Here is a 22,678-nt window from a genome sequence, read left to right as displayed (position 1 = left end):
TAGAGACAAATACCGCCTGCCACTTAGTACCTGTAGAACCTGGAGCCAATCACGTTAACTATTCTTCCTCTGTAACTAACTTCCAGAGTTTCTGTGAAGATTAAATGAGATAAACATGTGACATACCCAATTTACCGGTAACAGTACTAGGTAACTGATAGCTCTTATTAAATACCAGAACCTGGGTAGTAGAAGAAAAAAAACCTTGAAGGCTTTCATTCTTAAAGACACAGTGCGATCTCTTAGTAAGGATGTATCCACATCTTCACTGAACTGGGAATTTAGTTTTCTGCTGTATATATACCCTATGCTCGCTAGCTTTAAGCAATTTCGCAATTAAATATGTCGTTGATCTTAAACGAGGTAAAGTTGTTTCAAGTGTAACTTACAAATTCAAAACAATTCACAAAAGAGATGCCTTGACTTAGCCACAGCAGAGCTGTTTCTGCCTAACTTATTTAGTGTAGGCGTGGCTTCGGGCATCTTACAAACTTCTGTGCCAGTCTCACACCTATGTCTCAATCAGTTTTCAGAAGCCTCTGCATAATAAAATCGGCATCGCTAGGTCTAAGCTTTCCCAAGTTGCTCCCCCGACCTCCAGTCTCCCACCCAAAACTCTTTACCCTTTTCTAAAAAATTGGTCACCACCAGGATCCCAGCCGCCGCCGCGGTGCCCGGCCCAGCTGAAGGAGCCGAGGGCCCCGAAGAAGAGGAAGCTGAAGAGGGTGAGGTTGAACCATTCTCTGCGCTTCGGTTCAGCCGTTTTCTGTTCTTCTTGGAAGACATGATCAGAAGGCAGCCTGCAAAAAGCTACCGCAAAGCCGGCTCAATGTGCTCGGGCCTGTGGAAGAAAAACTTCCGGGGCAGAAGTCAGCGAGGCTCCGCCCTGCACCGTAATCCCCAGAGTGGAGCGTAATTGGAGAAGGAGAACCGAGCGTTTTCAGAACTCGCCGTCTTTGAAGAAGTTGAAGACGTTCTGACTTTTAACAAAGGAAGATGGATTACCTGAATACAACCGTCATTTATATTGCAAATTCCTGAAAGACAAGATTTTTTTTTTATATCTCTGCCCGCCTTTCCTATTCCTGAACAAATGTCTGTTGACTTAAAGACAGGTGGAGAAGTTTCTCCTCAGCTTTCCTAGAACCAGGCAAATTACTGAGAGGACCTGGTGGACTGGACTTAGTGATCTCTTCGGTAAAGTGCTAAGAAAGTGGCAACATTAACTCAACTCTGAGCTAAGTGGGTGGCACTCTTCTAAAATTTACGGTAGCGACCTCAGCTCTAGAACCAGGCGGAAGGTTGACTTTATGGGCCAAAAGAGTTGTTGGACAAGGACTTGAAGATGGCGCCATTATTGAGCGGGCGTTTCTGGTACGCAGTGTTCATGCGGACCCGCGGCGAAAGGCTCTTGGCAGGGCACCGCCGGGCCTCGGACGGTCCGGGTTGCAGGTGGGACGCTCTCGCCGGAGCGGACGTGCTGCGAGCAGAGCTGGACAGATTTGGGGGCGTCTCGGTGCCTCTGGAGCGGTTTCGCGCACTGGACCGCCTGGACGCCGCCTCTTTCCAGAAGGTTTTGCAGGGCAAGTGCGCCTGGGCGGAGGGGTTCCCCGGCTTCCTGAGCCTTTCTAATGAAGTAACAGGGTCCTGCATCCACCAGTCATGCTCTCCGCGGATTAAGTACCGAGCCCTAGAGACAGAGGGCAAGCGTGACTTGTATCAGTTTCCACTGTTGTTCTTGTGCCCTTTGCTGGGAGATTTCTGAGGCACTTGGGTGAAATGGTGACTATCGCAGACTTTGGGATCGGCAGCACTAGTTTCTGGTACTTTCTAGCGTGTGACCTTCGGCAAGTTCTGTAAACTACGTTTCCCCTTCCATAAAATTGGTTAGCAACTCAGGATTGCTGAGGATGAAGTTGGGTAATGTATGTAAGGTACTTGGCACGGGAGCTGTCACACACTTAACGCCCAGTAGGTGGTAAGATTATTTCATTATTATTTACTGTCATTTACTGAGTCTTAGTTATGCGGAGCACTTTGCCAGAGACAAAACTATACAGGTGGTGGACAGTGAGTGGGCCAGAGAGGTTCTAAGTGGTCAATTTTGTACGCAGATTGGATCAGGCTGACTCATCAAAAACTCGTTTGCTTCTACTTAAACAGCAACAAGTCTTTTATGATTAACCAGGGAGCATGGTGGGCTGTTTCAGTCTTCAGTGAGAAAACCCTTCTCTCTTCTTGAACCTCAAGTCCAAAGATGGGAAAGAAAGCTTGGATGGAGGAGCCTTCATTCTGAGAGAAGCCCGTGATTTGGTTGGAGTTTTTCAAACTGCCCATGACGGTCCTTATATACGAAATGAAGGCCTAGCATGGAACTTCTGCCATTGAAAGATGCTCTCACTCCAAAAGGAAACTTTAGATAATCTTCACCCGATTGCCCAACATGGCAAGTGGGCATCTGTGTTAGTATAATTGAGCTAGTTATTTCATTCTTTAATTATTCTCATTCCCAAACTACTTACCTCCTCACCTCATTTCTGTATTCGTGAATAATTGCTGATTTCAACAATAGCAGTAGGAGAACCAAATCCGTGTTCGTCCTCTAATATGTCTACAAATGTGTGGGTAGAAACAGGCATTTTTTGCCCACACTTGTCACTTGTCAGTGGCCGGGTGGTTAAAGCACTACCTTAGCCAATAAGACAAAACAGAAGGGCTGGGTTTGGAGTCACACATCTGGGTTTCAAGTCCCAGGTTCTGCCAGGTGCTTACCCAGGCATTAGACAAACCATCAGTGAAAATAGTTGCCTCTTAGGTTGCTTATGTGAATAATGCCAGCCCTAATTACTGGATAGATGTAGAGATCTAAGATACGTTCTATGAAACTAATAATCTGTGTAGTACCATATACCGTACAGTTTTTAAGAAAACATTCTATTGTATTTATGAATTATATTGCTAGACACTGTTTTAAGAACTTAAATATTTAATCCTCATAACAATTCTGTGAGGTAGATACGTTTACCTCTATTTTAAAGGTGATGGTACTGAGGCACAGAAATTAAGTAACTTCCCTAGGCTCTGGAACCTGTTCCTAATGCATAATGTTGTCTCTAAGAGTTAGTGCAAATTTTGTTGTTACTGTGTCAAACTTGAGCTTTTTTACTCGATTGGAATCATTGGGGAGGCTATGGGAACTTTCTGGAATGAGGGAAACATCCTATAATCTTTATTGGAGAGAGTTAGTGCAAATTTTGTTGTTACTGTGTCAAACTTGAGCTTTTTTACTCGATTGGAATCATTGGGGAGGCTATGGGAACTTTCTGGAATGAGGGAAACATCCTATAATCTTTATTGGAGCAAGTTACAGGTGTATGCATATGTCAGAACTCACTAAATGTATGCTTAAGATTTGTGCACTTCACTTTTTGTAATTGTGTGTCAATTTTAAAAATATTTAATCAGAGAAAGAGGGAAGTGAGAAGGATCTGACTCCATACGCCAAATCAAGAAGTCTTTATAAAAGGCTCCCAGGTGTTTGTCACCTTGTTAGGTACATTGACTTTTAAAGAGGTAGAGAACATAGTCTTTAACAGTCACTTACTGCACAGCTGGAGAAGTGAAGAGGGGAAAGAATTTAACTGTTAAATAATCAAACCTTCCCACTACCACACACACACTTTGTAAGATTATTGTGAAGATTAAGTGAGATGATGAGTGGAGAAAGTGATTTGACAAGTTTTTCTAAAACTGCAGTATTCTTAATAATAAAGGAGCGGGGTGGGGGGAGTGGTGCTGGACTGGGTGCTCAGTAGGTTAAGCGTCTGATTCTTGGTTTTGGCTCAGATCGTGATCTCACAGTTGGTGAAATCAAGCCTGGCGTTGGGCTCTGCTCTGACAGCATGGAGCCTCCTTGGGATTCTCTCCCTGTCTCTTCCTGCCCCTCTCCTCTCTCTGCCCCTCCCCTGCTTACGCATGCACTCGCTTGCTCGCGCGCGCGCTCTCTCTGAAATAAACATTTTTTTTTAAAACTGCAGTATTCTTCACTCATAAATTAAGGTCAATAATACTTGCCTTTCAGGATTGTGAAAACTTAATGAGATATGTAAGTGTCTAGAACTTAGTAAGGACCAAATGTTAGCATCTTTTTCTCCTGACTCAATCTTAAGTAATAAAGTAAGAGAATTTACAGAAGTCAAAAACAGAAAAATCTATGTTCATCTTGGTATTACTGATAATAAGAATTAGAAATAATCTAAGTATCCAAGAGTAGGAGGTTGGTCAAGGAGCTTTTGGTACACCTATTTGAGGAAAATTATGTGGTCGTTAAAAATTTATGTTCATTAAAAATTTTAATGACATAGCAAAATGTTTACATTATATGTTGTAAAGACATGCTGTAAATTTTATATGATATGTCAATTCCAGTGTTTATCTCTGCATGCTATTAACATAATGAAGTTTTGATTTCATTAGATTTTATTTTCAAATTTTCCCAGAACTAGTATACATTATTTAAAAACAAAAAATTTTAACCACTTGAAATTATAAGCCAAAAATATTATGACAGAACTGTTAAAGAAAGAATAAATAGAAGCCCATAATGTTCATTTATAAAGATTAAAGATGTTAAAAGGAACAACATCAAAATGGAAACAATGTGCCGAGCATTGTGTGAGTTGTTACATTTTGGGATGCCCTCCCCCCATTCCGCCAGTTAACTACGAGGTGAAGTGGATGTCTTAAGATGGCTTTTTGGAAGAGGTGACACCCTGAGATGAGTTTTTATTTCTCCCGCTCCTTTCACTGGAAAATACTTAAAGATTTTTATCATCTGCATTGTAGCTGCAATACCACAGTGGAGATCAGAAGGCAGGATAGCAGTATGGCTGCACATTCCCATCCTCCAAAGCCGATTTATTGCCCCTGCTGCTTCCCTGGGTTTCTGCTTTCACCACGCGGAGTCAGATTCATCCACGCTGATGCTGTGGCTGGGAGAAGGACCCAGCAGATTACCAGGATATGCTACACATCAAGTAGGAGTTGCAGGTCAGTTTCAGACCTTTTAGAGGTTCACTCCATATTTTTTCTTACAGCTAAGCGATAGTTTATTCATGTGTAATGAGTAACTTGATTAAGTGATTATCCTCTTTCGTACTATTGAGTAGTGCTTTAAATAGATGAAGTTTGCCTTATGAGTTGGCAGAGGGCAGCACAGAGAGCAAGTTTGGTATGAAGTTTTCCAGAGGATATATTTGAACATTTTTACACAGATATTTGAACTTCACCACTGAAACTGAATTTAGAGCAGGGAATAAATTCATTACAGTAAAACATATTAGTACTGATTAAATGAATGTATGAAATAAAAGGTAACTTTTAGGTTAAATTTAAGGTAAAGCAAAGCAGACGTTTGATGATTTGAACATTATTTAAAGATATTTACATTAAGTTACAGTGCCAAACAGTTGTTTAAAATAGCATAATTTTAAGTATATTATGGAATTGTCAAGTCACTGATTAACTTCAGAGACCTAGTCTTGAGAGAAGATTTGCTTTCAATTAATTGTAGGTGCATCAGAATCAACTGGAGGGCTTGCTGAAGACACACTGCAGAACCCCACACCAAGAGTTTTTGGTATAGTTCTTGTGGGGTGTTGCCAGAGAATTTGCATTTCTAAGAAATTCTCTGCAGCTGCTATTGATGTCAGTGCTGGTCCCTGGACCATCCTTTGGGAACCAGGGTTAAGAAAATTCCTAGATTTCTAGGGTCACCTGGGTGGCTCAGTCAGTTGAGTGTTCAACTTCAGCTCAGGTCACGATCTCACAGCTATCACGATCTCACAGAATTGGTAATATATGCATAAAGAGTATCCTCTAAAGCCCTTTTTTATAACTAAATACTATACTTAAGATATACTATAGGAGCTCAGGCAGTGAGATCAAGAACTTCAGCAGCAGTTACTTGAAGAGTAACTATGATCTATGATATGAAGTGGATATTGGGGGTGGTGATGAAATCATGTAAGAAATTGTTCTGGAAAGGGACAGTGTTTTTTAGGTAAAGGGGAAATAGTTGACATTTATTGGTAGAAACAACAGAAGGAAAGTGCGGCTGGTGAACATAACACCCCATAATGTGCCACCTTATTTTATTTAAGCACTAGATTATTTAAGCACTAGATATAGGAAGGGTCTTCTGCCTCCCCCTTTCTACCTAAAAGACCATAAATTTCTCATACCAAGAAAAGGAGACATTCTTTTCATGGAAAATAGGGAGTTGACACCAAGATGAGTCTGTACAAACAAACCTTACTAAAATAACTTGTATTCCCATTAGTTTCCCCATATGTGTTGTAGTCATCTTCCCAGTTTACCTTCCTTAGCCCAAATCCTTTTTTCTGTGGTCTTGTCATGTTCCCATAATTTATTGCTGTTTGTTCAAATGGTATATATGCCTTTGGGTCTAACCACTTTTTTGGGATTTTCACTTCTTTTTATCAAGTCCTCCATCACCACCCCAGGCCAAGTAGTAAACATCAAATAAAATGTTTATATTTTTTTCTCCATTAATATGTCTTCTGTGAGTTCAGTTCTCAGCCCTAGACACAAAACCTAAGTGGTTAGAGGAGTAATCTTTCCTTCCCTACATTGAAATGGAGTGACCTACAGCTTTGTTACTGTCCTTAAATCACAGCAAGCTATCTCTGCCTCAAAGCTTTCACACTGGCTCCTCTTCCTGCAGTACTTTTCCCCCAGGGCTTTGTTTATCTCTTTGGAGCAAGTTTCTGCTCCAGCTACTTCTCAAAAAACCTCTGACCTTCCTGTCTAAAATAGAGTCCTCCTGCATGCTAATCCCATCATCCTTGATCCCTTTATCCAAGTCCATTTTTCTCTATAGCACTTAACACAATTTGAAATCGTATCATGTACTTCATTTCCCCCACAATAATATAAACTCACTCCATGAAGGCAGATATTTTGTCTTTTCTGCCACTGTATTGTCAGGATCAAAACAGTGTCTGGCATAAAGTTCATGCTCAATAAATATTTCTTGAATGGATAAGTGGATAGCCCTTCAAGTGGAAACATGAGACCCCAGAGAACACAATTGTATGGGGAAGGGACATTGTTGCACAGTGAGAAGAATACCAACTCAGAATCTAGACAGACAGTTTTAGGGCTGTGTGAACCTGGGCACTCAAAATAATATCACTCACAGAATTATTGTAATACCTGAGATAATGCACGTAAAGCTTTAGCACAGTACCTGACTAATCATAATCTGATAACCTCTACTTAATCCCTAATCTTTCTATTTAACTTTTAAATTGTGACCAGCAGGGGCCGCTCACATTGTGCTTTAGCAGTGCTAGTTTTGTCTTTGAAATACTGTGCTTATGTTTATAATTCATTAGGGAAAAGTACACTTTGAGTAATCACAAATTATTAAAATTTAAGAGTAGGTTACCTTGCCATTTCTTTGGTATTCTAACCCTTGTAAAGTCCAGTTAAATTATAATTTATATTTTCTAATAGAAACCAACATTAATATTAATTAGTGGTTTTTCTTCTTTTAAACACTAAAATGTGGTGTTTTCATTTCAGAGAAATTTGTCCTTATATTAAACATACCTATCCTCTTCTATATTTTATTGCAACATAGCATTTATCACCTCATGGTCTATATAATTTGTTTTTTATTTACTTGCTACCTCCTCACACACACCAGAATGTGAGCCCATCAAGGATAGGGAATTTTGTTTTGTTTACACTATCTCTAGCACCTAGAAAAATGCCTGACACATAGCAGGGCTCAACATATAGAGAACCCATATATATTAGGTATAGGAATTCAATTGATACTGAAAGAATGTAAGAGTATAAAGTATCTTTTTAATAACATTCTACAGATCTGTGTAAACACAGATTTTTTTTTAATTTATTCATTTTTGAGAGACAGAACAAAACTGGGGAAAGGACAGAGACAGCGGGAGACACGGAATCTGAAACAGGCTCCAGGCTCCAAGCTGTCAGCACAGAGCCCAACACAGCTCAAACCCACAAGAGGTGAGATCATGACCTAGCTGAAGTCGGACAGTTAACCAACTAAGCCACCCAGGTGCCCCCAAATATTTTTAAATTACAACATTTAAAGGAAGTTAACACAGATCATTATGGTGTCATTTGTATTTTTGACCCAGGATTGCCCAAAGAGAAATAAACAAACAAACCTTATTTTTGAGTCCCTAGTGCCCAGTGTGCGTGGCAGTGTGTATGATGAATGAATAAAGAAAAGGACTAGAACTTAAAACATACGTAAAATAAAGAAATATCCCAAAGCAATATATTGATATGTTATAAAGTCATATACACAGGCGCTGGGGTGCCTGGGTGACTCAGTTAAACATCCAACTTCAGCTCAGTTCATGATCTTGTGGTTCACAAGTTCGAGCCCCAAGTCAGCATCTGTGCTAAACAGCTCAGAGCCTGGAACGAGCTTCAAATTTTTTGGTCTTTCCCTCTTTTTGCCCCTCCCCTGCTTGCACTCCACCTCTCTCTCTCAAATATAAATAAACATTTTTTTAAAATGTAAAAAATGGGGTGCCTGGATGGCTCAGTCATTTGAGCATCAGACTTCGGCTCAGGTCATAATCTTGCAGTCCATGAGTTCGAGCCCTGCATCGGCCTCTGCTCACAGTCTGGAGCCTGGAGCCTGCTTCAGATTCTGTGTCTCTGCCTCTCTCTGCTCCTCCCCTGCTCATCTCTTTCTGTCTCTCTCAAAAATAAATAAAAATTAAAAGAATTTTAAAAACAAATAAAGGGGCGCCTGGGTGGCTTAGTCGGTTAAGCGTCCGACTTTCGCTTAGGGCATGATCTCGCGGTTCGTGGGTTCGAGCCCCGTGTCAGGCTCTGTGCTGACTGCCAGCTCAGAGCCTGGAGCCTGTTTCAGTCTGTGACTCCCTCTCTCTCTGACCCTCCCCTGCTCACGCTCTCTCTCTCTCCTAGAAATAAATAAAACATTTAAAAAATAAATAAATAAAAATTTTTAAATGTAAAAAAAAGTGGCTTCAGGGAGATCTTGAATATTGAGATATTTGAGATTTAGGTCATCAGGAGCACGATACATATAAGCACTTAAGGTTAGACATACAGAAGAATAGAATAATTTTGTAACTGTGTACTATCAGGAATAGATATTGAAAAGAGAAGAAGCTGGGGCACCTGGTGGCTCAGTCGGTTAAGTGTCGACTTCAGCTCAGGTCATGATCTCACAGCTTGTGAGTTCGAGCCCCACATTGGGCTCTGTGCTGACAGCTCAAAGCCTGGAGCCTGCTTCAGAATCTGTCTCTCTCTCTCTCTCTGCCCCTCCCCTGTTCACATTCTGTGTCAGTGTCTGTGACTCTCTCTGTCTCTGTCTCTCTCTCTCAAAAATAAATAAACATTAAAAAAAATTTTTTTTAAAAAAGGAAAAGAGAAGAAAGTTATGCAAATAATTATCCTACCACTCAGCATATGCTAGATCTATCATTGGTATTCCAAGTTGTTAAAAGAACCTGAATAACTGAGCAATCATTTTGCTGGAGAGATTTTACAAGTGTTCATTGATGAGGTGGTAATTGAACGAGGCCTTGCAGGATGGGTACAGTTTTGATGACCACAGGTAAGAATGTGGGAGGAGTCTAAGGTGAGTGAAATCAATATTTCTCAATTATCTTTTATTTTTCCCCGAACAGGAGCTGTATTTGATGAAAATACTAGAAAAATATTGGTTGTACAAGATCGAAATAAAGTAAGTTACTTCTGCTTTTATTTTAAATACAATTATTTTTTAATTCCAGTATAATTAACATACATAGTAATATTAGTTTCAGGTTACAATATAGTGATTTAGCAATTCTATACTTACTGAGTGCTCATCACCAGAAGTGTACTCTTAACCCCCTTTACCTATTGCACCCATTCCCTGGTCCTCTGGTAACTACCAGTTTGTTCTCTATGTTTAAAAGTCTGTTGTTCTGTTTGCCTATTTTTCTCTTTGATCAGTTGCTCTAAGTTGCTTCTGCTCTGTAAATTGCTTTCTCAACATTCAGCTCTCTCTAGATAAAAGTAAAATGTAGAAATTTTGATAAGCACATAGAATTATAGAAAGATATTTTAAAAGTTCTTTGTAGGGGAGCCTGGGTGGTTCAGCCAGTTGAGCATCTGACTTCAGCTCAAGTCATGATCTCACAACTTGTGGGATCAAGCCCTGCATCAGTCTCTGTGCTGACCCCTTAGAGCCTGGAGCCTGCTTCAGATTCTGTGTCTCCTTCTCTCTCTCTCTGGCCTTCCTTACATGTGCTCTGCCTCTGTCTCTATCAAAAGTTTTTTGTTTTAAGTTCTTTCTAAGCAGTTATGGATCATTTGGATATTTATTTAATTCAGAAAATACTTAGGTAGGCCTTAAAATTGTCAGGATCACCTCAGTATTGCTCACTATCATATTATGGCTACAGAAAAATTTTAAATGGCTGTATTTAGTTGGGAAAACAACTGTGTTTCTCACAGACTATCAAGATACTCTTCATTCGGCATTCATTAAGCTCTCTCTGTGAGCCAGATGCTGAGAATAGGAAGAATATTTAAGACAGTGTCCCTGAGGTCCCACAGCTTACTATCTATTTGGGAAAATTATTATATAGCAAATGTTAACAATTTCTTTGCTTTAAAAAAAAAAAAAAAACCCTGAAGACTTCACAGAGGGTCTTAAAGAATGAGTAGGAGCTTACCAGGCAAAAAAAAAAAAAAAATTAGCATAAGAAAACAGACTAGAGGGGTGCCTGGGTGGCTCAGTGGGTTAAGCATCAGACTTCAGCTCAGGTCATGCATGATCTCAGGGTTCCTGGGTTCAAGCCCTGTGTCAGGCTCTGCTGACAGCTCAGAGCCTGGAGCCTGCTTCAGATTCTGTGTCTCCCTCTCTCTGACCCTCCCCTGCTCACACTGTCTCTCTCTCTCTCTCAGAAATAAATAAAACATTTAAAAAAATTTTTTAGAAAAAAGGAAAACAGACTAGAAAATTAGAATAGTATGGAAAAAAGTACAGTGAGTTCAGAAAGGGGCTAACATAGTACCTTAGTTTGTTCAGGCTACTATAACAAAAATACCGTAGACTGGCTTAAACAACAAACATTTATTTCTCACATTTCTGGAGGATGGACCAAGATCAAGGTACTGGCACTTCAGTATCTGGTTAGTCCCTCTTCCCAGTTCATAGATGTTCATCATCTCACTGTGTCCACACATGGCAGAAGGGAGAAGGATTCTCTCTGGGGTCTCCTATAAAAACACTACTCCCATTCGTGGTTACTCCTCTTCCACTCTTTTGACATAATCACCTCCCAGAGGCCTCATCTCATAGTATCATCACATTGGGCCCATGTTGAAATCAACACGTGAATTTGGGGGGACAGAAATTTAGGCCATTCCACATAGTGTGGAAGTAATGGTTAAAAAGCTTATTGTGGATTGGGCACCTGGGTGGTTCAGTCGCCTAAGCGTCCGACTTGGGCTAAGGTCATGATCTCGTGGTCTGTGCATTGGAGCCCCACTTTGGGCTCTGGGCTGACAGCTCAGAGCCTGGAACCTGCTTCGGATCCTGTGTCTCCCTCTCTCCCTGTCCCACTCGCACTCTGTCTCTCAAAAATAAATAAACATTTTTTTAAAAAGTTCGTTGTGGCCAAGAGTACAGGAAGTGGTAAAATATTTGACCTGAGTGCCAGATTAAGAACAGAATAAAAAGAGCCTTGTACAACAAAATAAGCCTAGGCAACTAGAAGCAACAAGACTTTTAAGAGAAGTACCATAATTAGCATGAGACGTTTTCATGCTTAGGACTATAAGTCAAAGAGAATAATTATTTTGCTACCTCGTGAGACTTCAGTAAATATTGATGGACATTTTTCCCCATCATACATATTTTTAAATTTTAAACTACATCTTTGTAATGATAGCTGACATCAGTATCATATATTTCATGGAAATGTCTCAAAGCATTCTCATAGTTGTAACTTCCAACGTTTTATTTCAGGTAGGTTCTCTGACTCAAACTAAGCTTTATCATTAACAAATATTTTGAAGGACGCCTGGATGGCTCAGGCCCAACTTTGCACCCAACTTTGGCTCAGGATATGATCTCACGGTTCATGGGTTCAAGCCCCACATCGGCCTCTGGGCTGACAGTTCAGAGCCTGGAGCCTACTTTGTATTCTGTGTCTCTTTGTCTGTCTGTCTGTCTCTCAAAAATAAAATTTAAAAAATACTTAAAAAAAAGTATTTTGAGTACCTAAAGTAGGATTGTGCCTACCCTTCAACAAGTTTTATATTTGAATTGGATCATGTGATGGGAATGACTGGAGAATAGGAAGCATGATTGAGTAATGCAACTGTGCCTTGTATGAGAGGGCGTGAGAAGCCAGCAGAGGAGTTTAGATTTGACATGGAAATAGTAATTCTTTTTTTTGTTTTGTTTTGTTTTTTTTTNTTCTAGTAGGCTTCTGGTGGAGTCTGTCGGGTTTTCTGTGTAGAGTATCAAGACATGGAAATAGTAATTCTTAAAAGATTTTGATTGAGATGACAAAGCAATGAAGATGCTATATGGACAACATTGGATTAATAACAAAATGCAAATAAAGTGTACTAAATGAGAGAAACTTGATGAAAACAAAATGGACTTGGCTGTCAGGCTGACCTGCATTCCAGTCCCTATGCCACTTCTGCATTGGCCAAGTTTCTGAGCCTCAGTTTCCTCATCTTTAAAATCTATACAAGAATACCTCTCTCATAGAAGGGCTCCATTAGCTGTCTTTTCCAAGTGGATTCATACATAGTACTTGAAATACACAGAAGTGTAATCTAAGAAACATACAGCAGTGTAAAACAGTGCTGTGTAGAATTACTTTAGGTACAATTTTAGTGCACTGTTCTCTCATTTATATCAATTCATGTTTATATCCATACACAACAGAATGAGATGCATCGTATTTGTTTTCTTTCTTTTTTTAAATTTGTATACCAAAAAGCCAAGAAAGTTCTTTGTTGGCAAGAATAATGTGATTAATAACTAAAGATGTCTGTGTACAGAAATCTAATTACTGAAAGAGAAGTAGAGTCCTGTTTAATTGCTTAACCTCAGCCTTGGGTCTCTAATACCTTAATATTTCCAATGCTCACCTAAATTGTACAAGGACATTTCTGTTTTTCTGGACATTTTACTGTGTGTAACTTATAAAAGCTTCACTATGACTAAACATTTTTCTGTGTGTATTTTAATCACCTGGTGCTCATCATGACAAGTGCACTCCTTAATCACCATCACCTATTTCACCATCCCCCCACGCATGTCTCCTCTGATAACCATCAATTTGTTCTCTATAGTTAAGAATGTTTCTTGGTTTGTCATTCTTTTTTTCCCTTTGCTCATTTGTTTTGTTTCTTAAATTCCACAGATAAGTGAAATCATGGTGTTTCTTTCTCTATTTCACTTAGCATTATAATCTCTAGCCCCATTTATGTTGTTGGAGATGGCAAGATTTCATTCTTTTTTATGGCTGAATAATATTCCATTGTATGTGTATGTGCATGCAAGTCTCTACACACATACACATACATGCACACACATACACATCTTTCTTTTTCCATTCATCATTCAAAGGACACTTCAGCTGCTTCCATATCTTGGCTATTGTGAATAATGCTCCTATAAACATAGGGATACATCTGTCTCTTTGAATTAGTAGTTTTGTATCCTTTGGATAAATACCCAGTAGTGTAATTGGGGGATTGCAGGGTAGTCTGTTAACTTTATGATGAACCTCTGTAAGTTTTCCACAGTGGTCACACCAGTTTGCCTTCCTACCAACAGTGCAAGAAAATTCCTTTTTCTCTACATCCTCACCAACACTTGTTATCTCTTATTTTTTAAGTTTAGTCATTCTGACAGGTGTGAGGTGATATCTCATTGTAGTTTTGATTTGCATTCCCCTGATGATAAGTGATGATGAGCATCTTTCATGTGTCTATTGGCCATCTCCATGTCTTTGGAGAAATGTATATTCATATTTTCTGCCCATTTTTAAATGAAATTGTTTCTTTTGGGTATTGAGATTTATAAACTTTTAATGTATTTTGGATACTAATCCTTTTTGGTAGGTCATTTGCAAATACTTTCTTCCATTCCCTAAGTTGCCTTTTAGTTTTGTTTCCTTCACTGTGCAGAAGCTTTTTATTTTCATATAGTCCCAGTAGTTCATTTTTGCTTTTGTTTCCTTTGCTGCAGAGGATCTACCTAGAAAAAAATTGCTATAGCCAGTGCCAGAGAAATTACTGCCAATTGCTCTTCTCTAGCATTTTTATTGTTTCAGGTCCCACATTTAGATCTATAATCCATTTTGAATTTAATTTTGTGTATGTTGTAAGAAAGTGGTCTGGTTTCATTTTTTGCATGCAGCTGTCCAGCTTTCCCAATACCATTTGCTGAAAAGACAGTCTTTTTCCTATTGGATATTCTTTCCTGCTTTGATGAAGATTAATTGACCATATAATTATATGTTTATTTCTTGGTTTTCTATTCTCTTCCATTAATATATATGTCTGTTTTTGTATCAGTACCATACTGTTTTTGATCACTACTGCTTTGTTAATATAACTTGGAAGTCTGGAATTGTGATGTCTCCAGCTTTGGTTTTCTTATTCAAGTTTGCTTTGGCTATTTGAGGTCTTTTGTGGTTCTATACAAATTTTAGGATTGTTTGTTCTAGTTCTGTGAAAAATGCTGTTGGTATTTTGATATGGATTGCATTAAATGTGTAGATTACTTTGGGTAGTATGAACATTTTAACATTTTTCTGATCTATGAGCATGGGATGTCTTTCTGTTTCTTTGTCTCATCTTCAGTTTCTTTCATCATTGTTTTTTAGTTTTCAGAGTACAAGTCTTTCACCTATTTGGTTAGGTTTATTCCTAGGTGCTTTACTATTTTGGTTGTGACTATGGATGGAATTGTTTTCTCTTTCTGCTGCTTTATTACTGGTTTATAGAAATGAAACAGATTTCTGTACATTGATGTTGTATCCTGTGACTTAACTGAATTCGTTTATCAGTTCTAGTAAGTTTTAGGTGGAGTCTTTATGATTTTCTATACGCAGTATCAGTAACATCTGCAAATAGTGGAAGTTTTACTTCTTGTGGATAGGGATGCTTTTATTTCTTTTTTTTATTATTTTTTAAATAGAATTTATTGTCATATTGGCTTCCATACCTTTTATCTCTTTTTGTTTGACTGCTCTGGCTAGGATTTCCACTACTTTGTTAAAGAAACATTGTCATATAATTTTTCACAGTATTCCCTGATAATTGCTTGTATTTCTGAGAGATTGGTTATAATAAATCCATTTTCATTTGTGATTTTATCTATTTGGGTGCTCTCTCTTTTCTTTTTGAGAAGCCTGGCTAGAGGTTTTTGATTTTATTTTTTCAAAAAAACAACTCCTGGTTTCATTGATCTGTTCAATTGTTTTAGGGATTCTGTATTGTTTATTTCTGCCCTGATCTTTATTATTTCTCTTCTTCTGCTGGGTTTGGGGTGCCTTTGCTGTTCTGCTTCTAGCTCTTTTAGGTGCTCTATTAGATTTTGTATTTGGGCTTTTTGTAGTTTCTTGAGATAGGCCTGGATTGCAATGTATTTTCCTCTTAGGCCTCCCTTTGCTGTATCCCAAACAGTTTGGATTGTAGTATTTTTATTTTCATTTGTTTCCATATATTTTTTAATTTATTCTCTAACTGCCTGGTTCACCCATTTGTTCTTTAGTAGGGTGATCTTTAACCTCCATGCTTTTGGAGGTTTTCCAGACTTTTTCCTGTGGTTGATTTCAAGTTTCATAGCATTGTGATCTGAAAGTGTGCATGATATGATCTCAATTCTTTTCTATTTATTGAGGGCTGCTTTGTGACCCAGTATGTGATCTGTCTTGGAGAATGTGCCATGTGCACTCAAGAAGATAGTGAATTCCATAGCTTTGGGTTATAGAGTTCTAAATATGTCTGTCAAGTCTATCTGGTTCAATCTGTCGTTCAGGGCCATTGTTTCTTTAGTGATTTTCTGGATAGTTGATCTATCCATTGCTGTAAGTGGAATATTAAAGCCCCCTGCAATTAGCACATTCTTATCCATAACACTGCATCTGTTTGTGATTGTTTTATATATTGGGGTGCTTCCGAATTTGGTGCGTAGACATTTATAATTGTTAGTTCTTCCTGGTGGATAGACCCTGTAATTATTATATAATGTGCTTCTTCTTCATCTCTTGTTACTGTCTTTACTTTAAAGTCCAGTTTGTCCAATATAAGTACGGCTGCTCGAGCTTTCTTTTGACTTTCATTAGTATGATAGTTATTTCTCCATCCCCTCACTTTCAATCTGAAGGTGTCCTCAGGTCTAAAATGAGTCTCTTGTATATGCTAACAAACTGGACAACCTAGAAGAAATGGACACATTTCTAAACACCCACATGCTACAAAAACTCAAATAGGAAGAAATAGAAAATCTGAACAGACCCATAACTAGTGAATTGAATCAGTTATCAAAAATCTCCCAACAAATAAGAGCCCTAGACCAGATGGCTTCCCTGGGGAATTCTACCAGACATTCATTTAAAACAGACTTAATATCTGTTCTTCTCAAGCTCTTCCAAAAAATAGAAATGGAAGGAAAACTTCCAGACTCATTCTATGAAGCCTGCATCACTTTGATTCCCAAACCAGACAGGGATCTAGCAAAAAGAGAGAGAGAGAGAACTACATGTCAATATCCTTGATGAATGTGGATGCAAAAATCCTCAACAATATACTAGCAAATCAAATTTAACAGCGTATAAAAAGAATTATTCACAGTGATCAAGTGGGGTTCATTCCTGGGTTGAAGGGCTGGTGCAATATTCGCACATCAATCCATGTGATACATCACATTAATGAAAGGAAAGATAAGAACCATATGATCCTGTCAATAGATGCAAAAAAAGCATTTGACAAAATACAGCATCTTAATTAAAACCCTCGAGAAAGTCGGGATAGAAGGAACTTACTTAAGCATCATAAAAGCCATTTATGAAGAGCCCTCAATGGGGAAAAACTGAGAGCTTTCCCCCTGAGATCAGGAACACGACAGGGATGTCACCACTGTTTTTTAACATAGTCCTGGAAGTCTAGCAATCAGTCCTGGAAGTCTGAAGTAGCAATCAGGCTACAAAAGGAAATAAAAGGCATCAGAATTGGCAAAGAAGAAGTCAAACATTCACTTTTCGCAGACGACATGATACTCTATGTGGAAAACCTGACAGATTCCACCAAAAGTCTGCTAGAACTGATCTCGATTTCAGGAAAGTCATAGGATACAAAATCAATGTACAGAAGTCAGTTACATTTTTATACACTAATAATGAAGCAACAGAAAGAGAAATCAAGAAACTGAACCCATTCACAATTGCACCAAAAAACATAAAATACCTAGGAATAAACCTAACCAAAGATGTATGCCTGAGTCCAGCTCTGGCCAGGTCCAGGGGTCCCTGAAGGATGGATGGTGTCGGCAAGGGAGTGAGAGAGCCCTGAGATTCTTTCTGATCACCAGGCAGGCATCTCTGTCTTGTCAGTTGTGGTGTCTTTATAGGTCAAACATTAACATGGCATCAGAAAATGGAATTTTTACAATGGATAGTTCTCTGTGATAAGATGTTTTTGGAAAATGTACAGAAACAGGTTTTATAGAAGTATTCTTGCATAACTGCCCCAATTATAGGGAGGTTGAGTAACTAAGAAAATAACAGAGTGTTCTCAGTGAAAAACAGGATAACATACACATTTTAGTAAATCTAAGATTAAGTCATAGGTTTGTAGATACTCTTATCCATCTTCATCACAGCTGCCAGTATAAGGGAAGGTGTTTGTGGAAAGTAGGCCTTAGGGAAGGGACTGCTATACACTACCAGTTAGCAAAGGTATATATAGTACCTTATCTTCTGCTCTTACCTGTTCCTTGTCTCTAAGTTAGGCTCTTTGTCTCCGGGCAAGACTTGAATTTCCAGTTATATTCTTTATGGCACGGGAGAGACAACCATACCTTTAAAAAGTTTAGCTCGGGGTGCCTGGGTGGCTNCTGTTCATAGCTCAAGGGAAAGTATGGAGGGAAACAGGACCTGCTGGAGACCCGATGTCTGTTCCCAAAATCAAAAGAAGTTCCCACAATAAGTTCCTTCACAAGGTGCAATCATGATACCAGGGCCAGAATAAGGGGATAGGTCACTCCTGATACCAATCAACAAGGTACCTTGGGGGTCAGTGCTCAAGCAGACATAATTGAGTGGGGGTGGATATCAGTCGTCATCTGATTGGCAAGAGACCGTGCAAACTTGCTTTAACCTCACCAGGAGCTCTCTTGACTAGTGGGCTCAGAATGACTCCTAACAGATGTAAAAGATCTGTATGATGAAAATTATAGAAAGCTTATGAAAGAAATTGAAGAAGACACAAAGAAATGGAAAACATTTCATGGTCATGGATTCAAAGAATAAATATTGTTAAATTGTCATTACTACCCAAAGCAATCTACACATTCAGTGCCATCCCAATCAAAATTGCACCAGCATTATTCTCAGAGCTAGAACAAACTTTCCTAAAATTTGTATGGAACCACAAAAGACCCCGAATAGCCAAAGTAATGCTGAAGAAGATGATCAAAACAGGAGGCTTTACAATCCCAGACTTTAGCCTCTACTACAAAGCGNTCAGAATGACTCCTAACAGATGTAAAAGATCTGTATGATGAAAATTATAGAAAGCTTATGAAAGAAATTGAAGAAGACACAAAGAAATGGAAAACATTTCATGGTCATGGATTCAAAGAATAAATATTGTTAAATTGTCATTACTACCCAAAGCAATCTACACATTCAGTGCAATCCCAATCAAAATTGCACCAGCATTATTCTCAGAGCTAGAACAAACTTTCCTAAAATTTGTATGGAACCACAAAAGACCCCGAATAGCCAAAGTAATGCTGAAGAAGATGATCAAAACAGGAGGCTTTACAATCCCAGACTTTAGCCTCTACTACAAAGCGGTAATCATCAAGGCAGTATGGTATTGGCACAGAAACAGACACATAGACCAATGGAATAGAATAGAGAACCCAAAATTGGACCCACAAATGTATGGCCAACTAATCTTTGACAAAGTGGGAAAGAGTATCCAATGGAAAAAAGACAGCCTCTTTGACAAATAGTGCGGGGAGAACTGGACAGCAACATGCAGAATATTACTAAATCACTTTCTCACACCATACATAAAAATAAACTGAAAATATATAAAGGGCCTGAATGTGAGACAGGAAACCATCAAAACCCTAGAGGAGAAAGCAAGAAACAACCTCCTTGACCTCAGCCATAGCAATTTCTTACTCGACACATCTCCAAAGGCAAGGGAATCAAGAGCAAAAATGAACTATTGTGACCTCATCAGGATAAAAAGCTTCTACACAGCAAAGGAAACAATCCATAAAACTAATAGGCAACCAATGGAATGGGAAAAGATAGTTGCAAATAACCTATCAGGTAAAAGGCTAGTATCCAAAATCTATAAGGAACTCACCAACCTCCACACCTGAAAAACAAATAATGCAGTGAAGAAATGGGCAGAAGACGTGAACAGACACTTCTTCAAAGACATCCACATGTCCTACAGAGGCATGAAACAGTGCTCAATGTCACTCATCAGGGAAATACAAATCAAAACCACACTGAGATACTACCTCATGCCAGTCAAAATGGCTAAATTGAACAAATCAGAATATAGATGCTGGCGAGGATGTGGAGAAATGGCACCCTTGTAACACTATTGGTGGGAATGCAAACTGGTGCAGCTGCTCTGGAAAACAATGTGGACATTCCCCAAAAAATTAGCAATAGAACTTCCCTATGAGCCAGCAATAGCACTTCCAGGAATTTACCCAAGAGATACAGGAGTGCTGATGCATAGGGGCACATGGACCCCAATGTTCATAGCAGCACTCTCCACTTAGCCAAATCATCGAAACAGCCTAAGTGTCCATCAATTGATGAATGGATCAAGAAGATGCAGTTTTTACATACAATGGAATACTACATGGCAATGAGAAAGAATGAAATCTGGCCATTTGTAGCAATGTGGATAACACTCGAAGGTGTTATGCTAAGTGAAATAAGTCAGGCAAGGAAAGGCAGATACCATATGTTTTCACTCATATGTGGATCAGGAGAAACTTAACAGAAGACCATGAGGGAGGGGAAGGGGGAAAAATAGTTAAGGGGAGGGAGGGAAGCAAACCATAAGAGACTCTTAAATACTGAGAACAAACTGAGAGTTGATGGGGGGATGAGGAAGAGGAGAAAATGGTTGATGGGCATGTAGGAGAGGACTTGTTGGGATGAGCACTGGGTGTCATATGGAAACCAACTTGACAATAAACTATATTTAAAATGAATGAGTGAATGAATAAATGAATGAAAAAAGAAACATGATGAGGGGTGCCTGCGTGGCTCAGTCAGTTAAGCATCTGACTTTGTTTCAGGTCATAATCTCATGGTTCATGAGTTCAAACCCCGCTTCGGGCTGTGTGCTGACAGCTCAGAGCCTGGAGCCCGTTTCAGATTCTGGGTCTCCTTCTCTCTCTCTCTGCCCCTCCCTGGCTCTCACTGTCTCTCTCTCAAAAATAAATAAACATTTTAAAAAGAAAGAAATGTTATGAGAGTCATCCTTGTCTTGTTCCTGACTTTAGGGGAAAGGCTTTCACTTTTTCCCTTTTAAAGATGATGATAGCTGTGAGATTTTCATTTATGGCCTTTATTATGTTGAGGTATATTTCCTCTAAACCTACTTTGTTGAGGGTGTTTGATCATAAATGGATATTAGGTCTACTGAAATGATAATAGGTCCTTATCCTTTTTTTATTAATGTGATGTATCCCATTGATTGATTTTTAAATATTGAACCACCTTGCAATCCAGGAATAAATCCCACTTGATTATGGTAAATGATTTTTTTTATGTATTTTTAGATTCAGCTTTCTAGTATTTTGTTGAGGATTTTTGCATCTGTGTTCATCAGCGTTATTGGCCTATAGTTCTTTTTTTTAGTAGAGTCTTTTTCTGGTTTTGATATTGGGGCAATCTTAGCCTCCTAGAATGACTTTGGAAGTTTTTCTTCATTTTCTATGTTTTAGAATAGTTTAAGAAGAATAGGTATTAAGTCTTTAAATTTTGGTAGATTTGCCTGTGAAGCTGTCTGGTCCTGAACTGTTGTTTGCTGGAAGCATTTTGATTACTGATTCAATTTCTTTGCTCATAATCGTGCTCAAATTTTCGATTTCTTTTCTGTTTGAGTTTTGGTAGTTTATATATTTATAGGAATTTATCCATTTCTTCCAGCTTGCCCAGTGTGTTGGCATATAGTTTTTCATAATATTCTCTTATGATTGCATTTCTGTGGTGTTGGTTGTTATTTCTCCTTTATCATTTGTGATTTTGTTTATTTGGGCCCTTACTCTTTTTTTCTTGACAAGTCTAGCTAGAGATTATCTTTTGTTTATCTTTCAAAGAACCAGCTCCTGGTTTCATTGATCTGTTCTTCTTTTCTAGATTTAATATCATTATTTTTGCTCTAATCTTTATTGTTTCCTTCCTTCTAGTTTTAGATTTTGTTTCTTATTCTTCTAGAGCCTATATATATAAAGTTAGGTTGTGTATTTGAGTCTTTTCTTATGTCTTGAGATAGACCTGATTGCTATCAACTTGCTCATAGAACTGCTTTTCCTGAATCCCAAAGGTTTTGAGCCATTGTGTTTTCATTTTCATTTGTTTCCATGTACTTTTTTGTTCTTTTTTTTGTAAACTTTTTTTTTTAATGTTTTACTTATTCTTGAGAGAGAGAGACAACGTGATCAGGGGAGGGTCAGAGAGAGAGGGAGTCACAGATTCTGAAGACGGGCTACAGGCTCTGAGCTAGCTGTCAGCACAGAACCTGACACGGGCTTCGAACCGACGAACCATGAGATCATGACCTGAGCTGAAGTCGGACACTTAACCGATTGAGCCACGCAGGCGCCCCTGTTTCTTCTTTTATTTCCTGGTTGACCCATTCATTGTTTTGTAGCATGTTATTTAACTTCCAAGTATATGTGGTCTTTCCAGATTTTTTCCTGTGGTTGATTTTTAGTTTCATGATCAGAAAAGACACATAGTATGACTTTGATCTTTTTAAATTTATTGAGGCCTGTTTCGTGGCCTACTATATGATCTGTTCTGAAGAATGTTCTATGTGTATTTGAAAAGAATGTGTACTCTGTTTTACCATGGAATGTTCTGAATATATTTGTTAAATCCATCTGGAGTAAGGTTATCATTCAAAGCCTTTGTTTCCTTTTGATTTTCTGTTTAGATGATCTGTGTATTCATGTAAATGGGATGTTAAACTCCCCTACTATTAATTGTATTATTATTGATTAGTTCCTTTATATCTGTTATTAACTGTTTTATGTATTGGGCGTTCCCCTGTTGGGTGCACAGATATTTGTAATTGTTATATCTTCTTGTTAGATTGTTCCCTTCATTAT

General features: G+C 38.6%; 2 protein-coding genes across 6 annotated transcripts in view; one reads left to right on the top strand and one right to left on the bottom strand.

Annotated features, from left to right (window-relative positions):
- The window catches only part of AFG2A (AAA ATPase AFG2A), a 325,989-nt gene extending 325,180 nt beyond the window's left edge, over positions 1–809 (bottom strand). The window contains exon 1 of the mRNA XM_077770901.1: positions 624–809. Coding sequence (XP_077627027.1) covers positions 624–786 — 163 coding nt within the window. The 5' untranslated portion in view covers positions 787–809. The remainder of the gene's footprint in view (positions 1–623) is intronic.
- A 523-nt stretch (positions 810–1,332) lies between these two features.
- Positions 1,333–22,678, top strand: part of NUDT6 (nudix hydrolase 6) — a 51,533-nt gene continuing 30,187 nt past the window's right edge. The window contains exons 1-4 of one of the 5 annotated variants that reach the window (XM_077770891.1): positions 1,426–1,452; positions 2,251–2,450; positions 4,846–5,049; positions 9,738–9,793. In XM_077770891.1, the coding sequence (XP_077627017.1) occupies positions 2,444–2,450; positions 4,846–5,049; positions 9,738–9,793 (267 nt within the window). In that variant the 5' untranslated portion in view covers positions 1,426–1,452; positions 2,251–2,443. Of the gene's footprint in view, positions 1,584–2,250; positions 2,463–4,845; positions 5,050–9,737; positions 9,794–22,678 lie in introns of all 5 variants that reach the window. The other 4 variants (XM_077770890.1, XM_077770893.1, XM_077770889.1 and 1 more) reach the window with 4 other exon arrangements.

Source organism: Crocuta crocuta, unplaced genomic scaffold, assembly GCF_008692635.1.
Source record: "Crocuta crocuta isolate KB4526 unplaced genomic scaffold, BGI_CrCroc_1.0 scaffold331, whole genome shotgun sequence".
In the NCBI taxonomy this organism is placed as follows: domain Eukaryota; kingdom Metazoa; phylum Chordata; class Mammalia; order Carnivora; family Hyaenidae; genus Crocuta; species Crocuta crocuta.
Note: the sequence above shows the minus strand (reverse complement) of the source record. Positions and strands in the feature narration are given on the sequence as shown.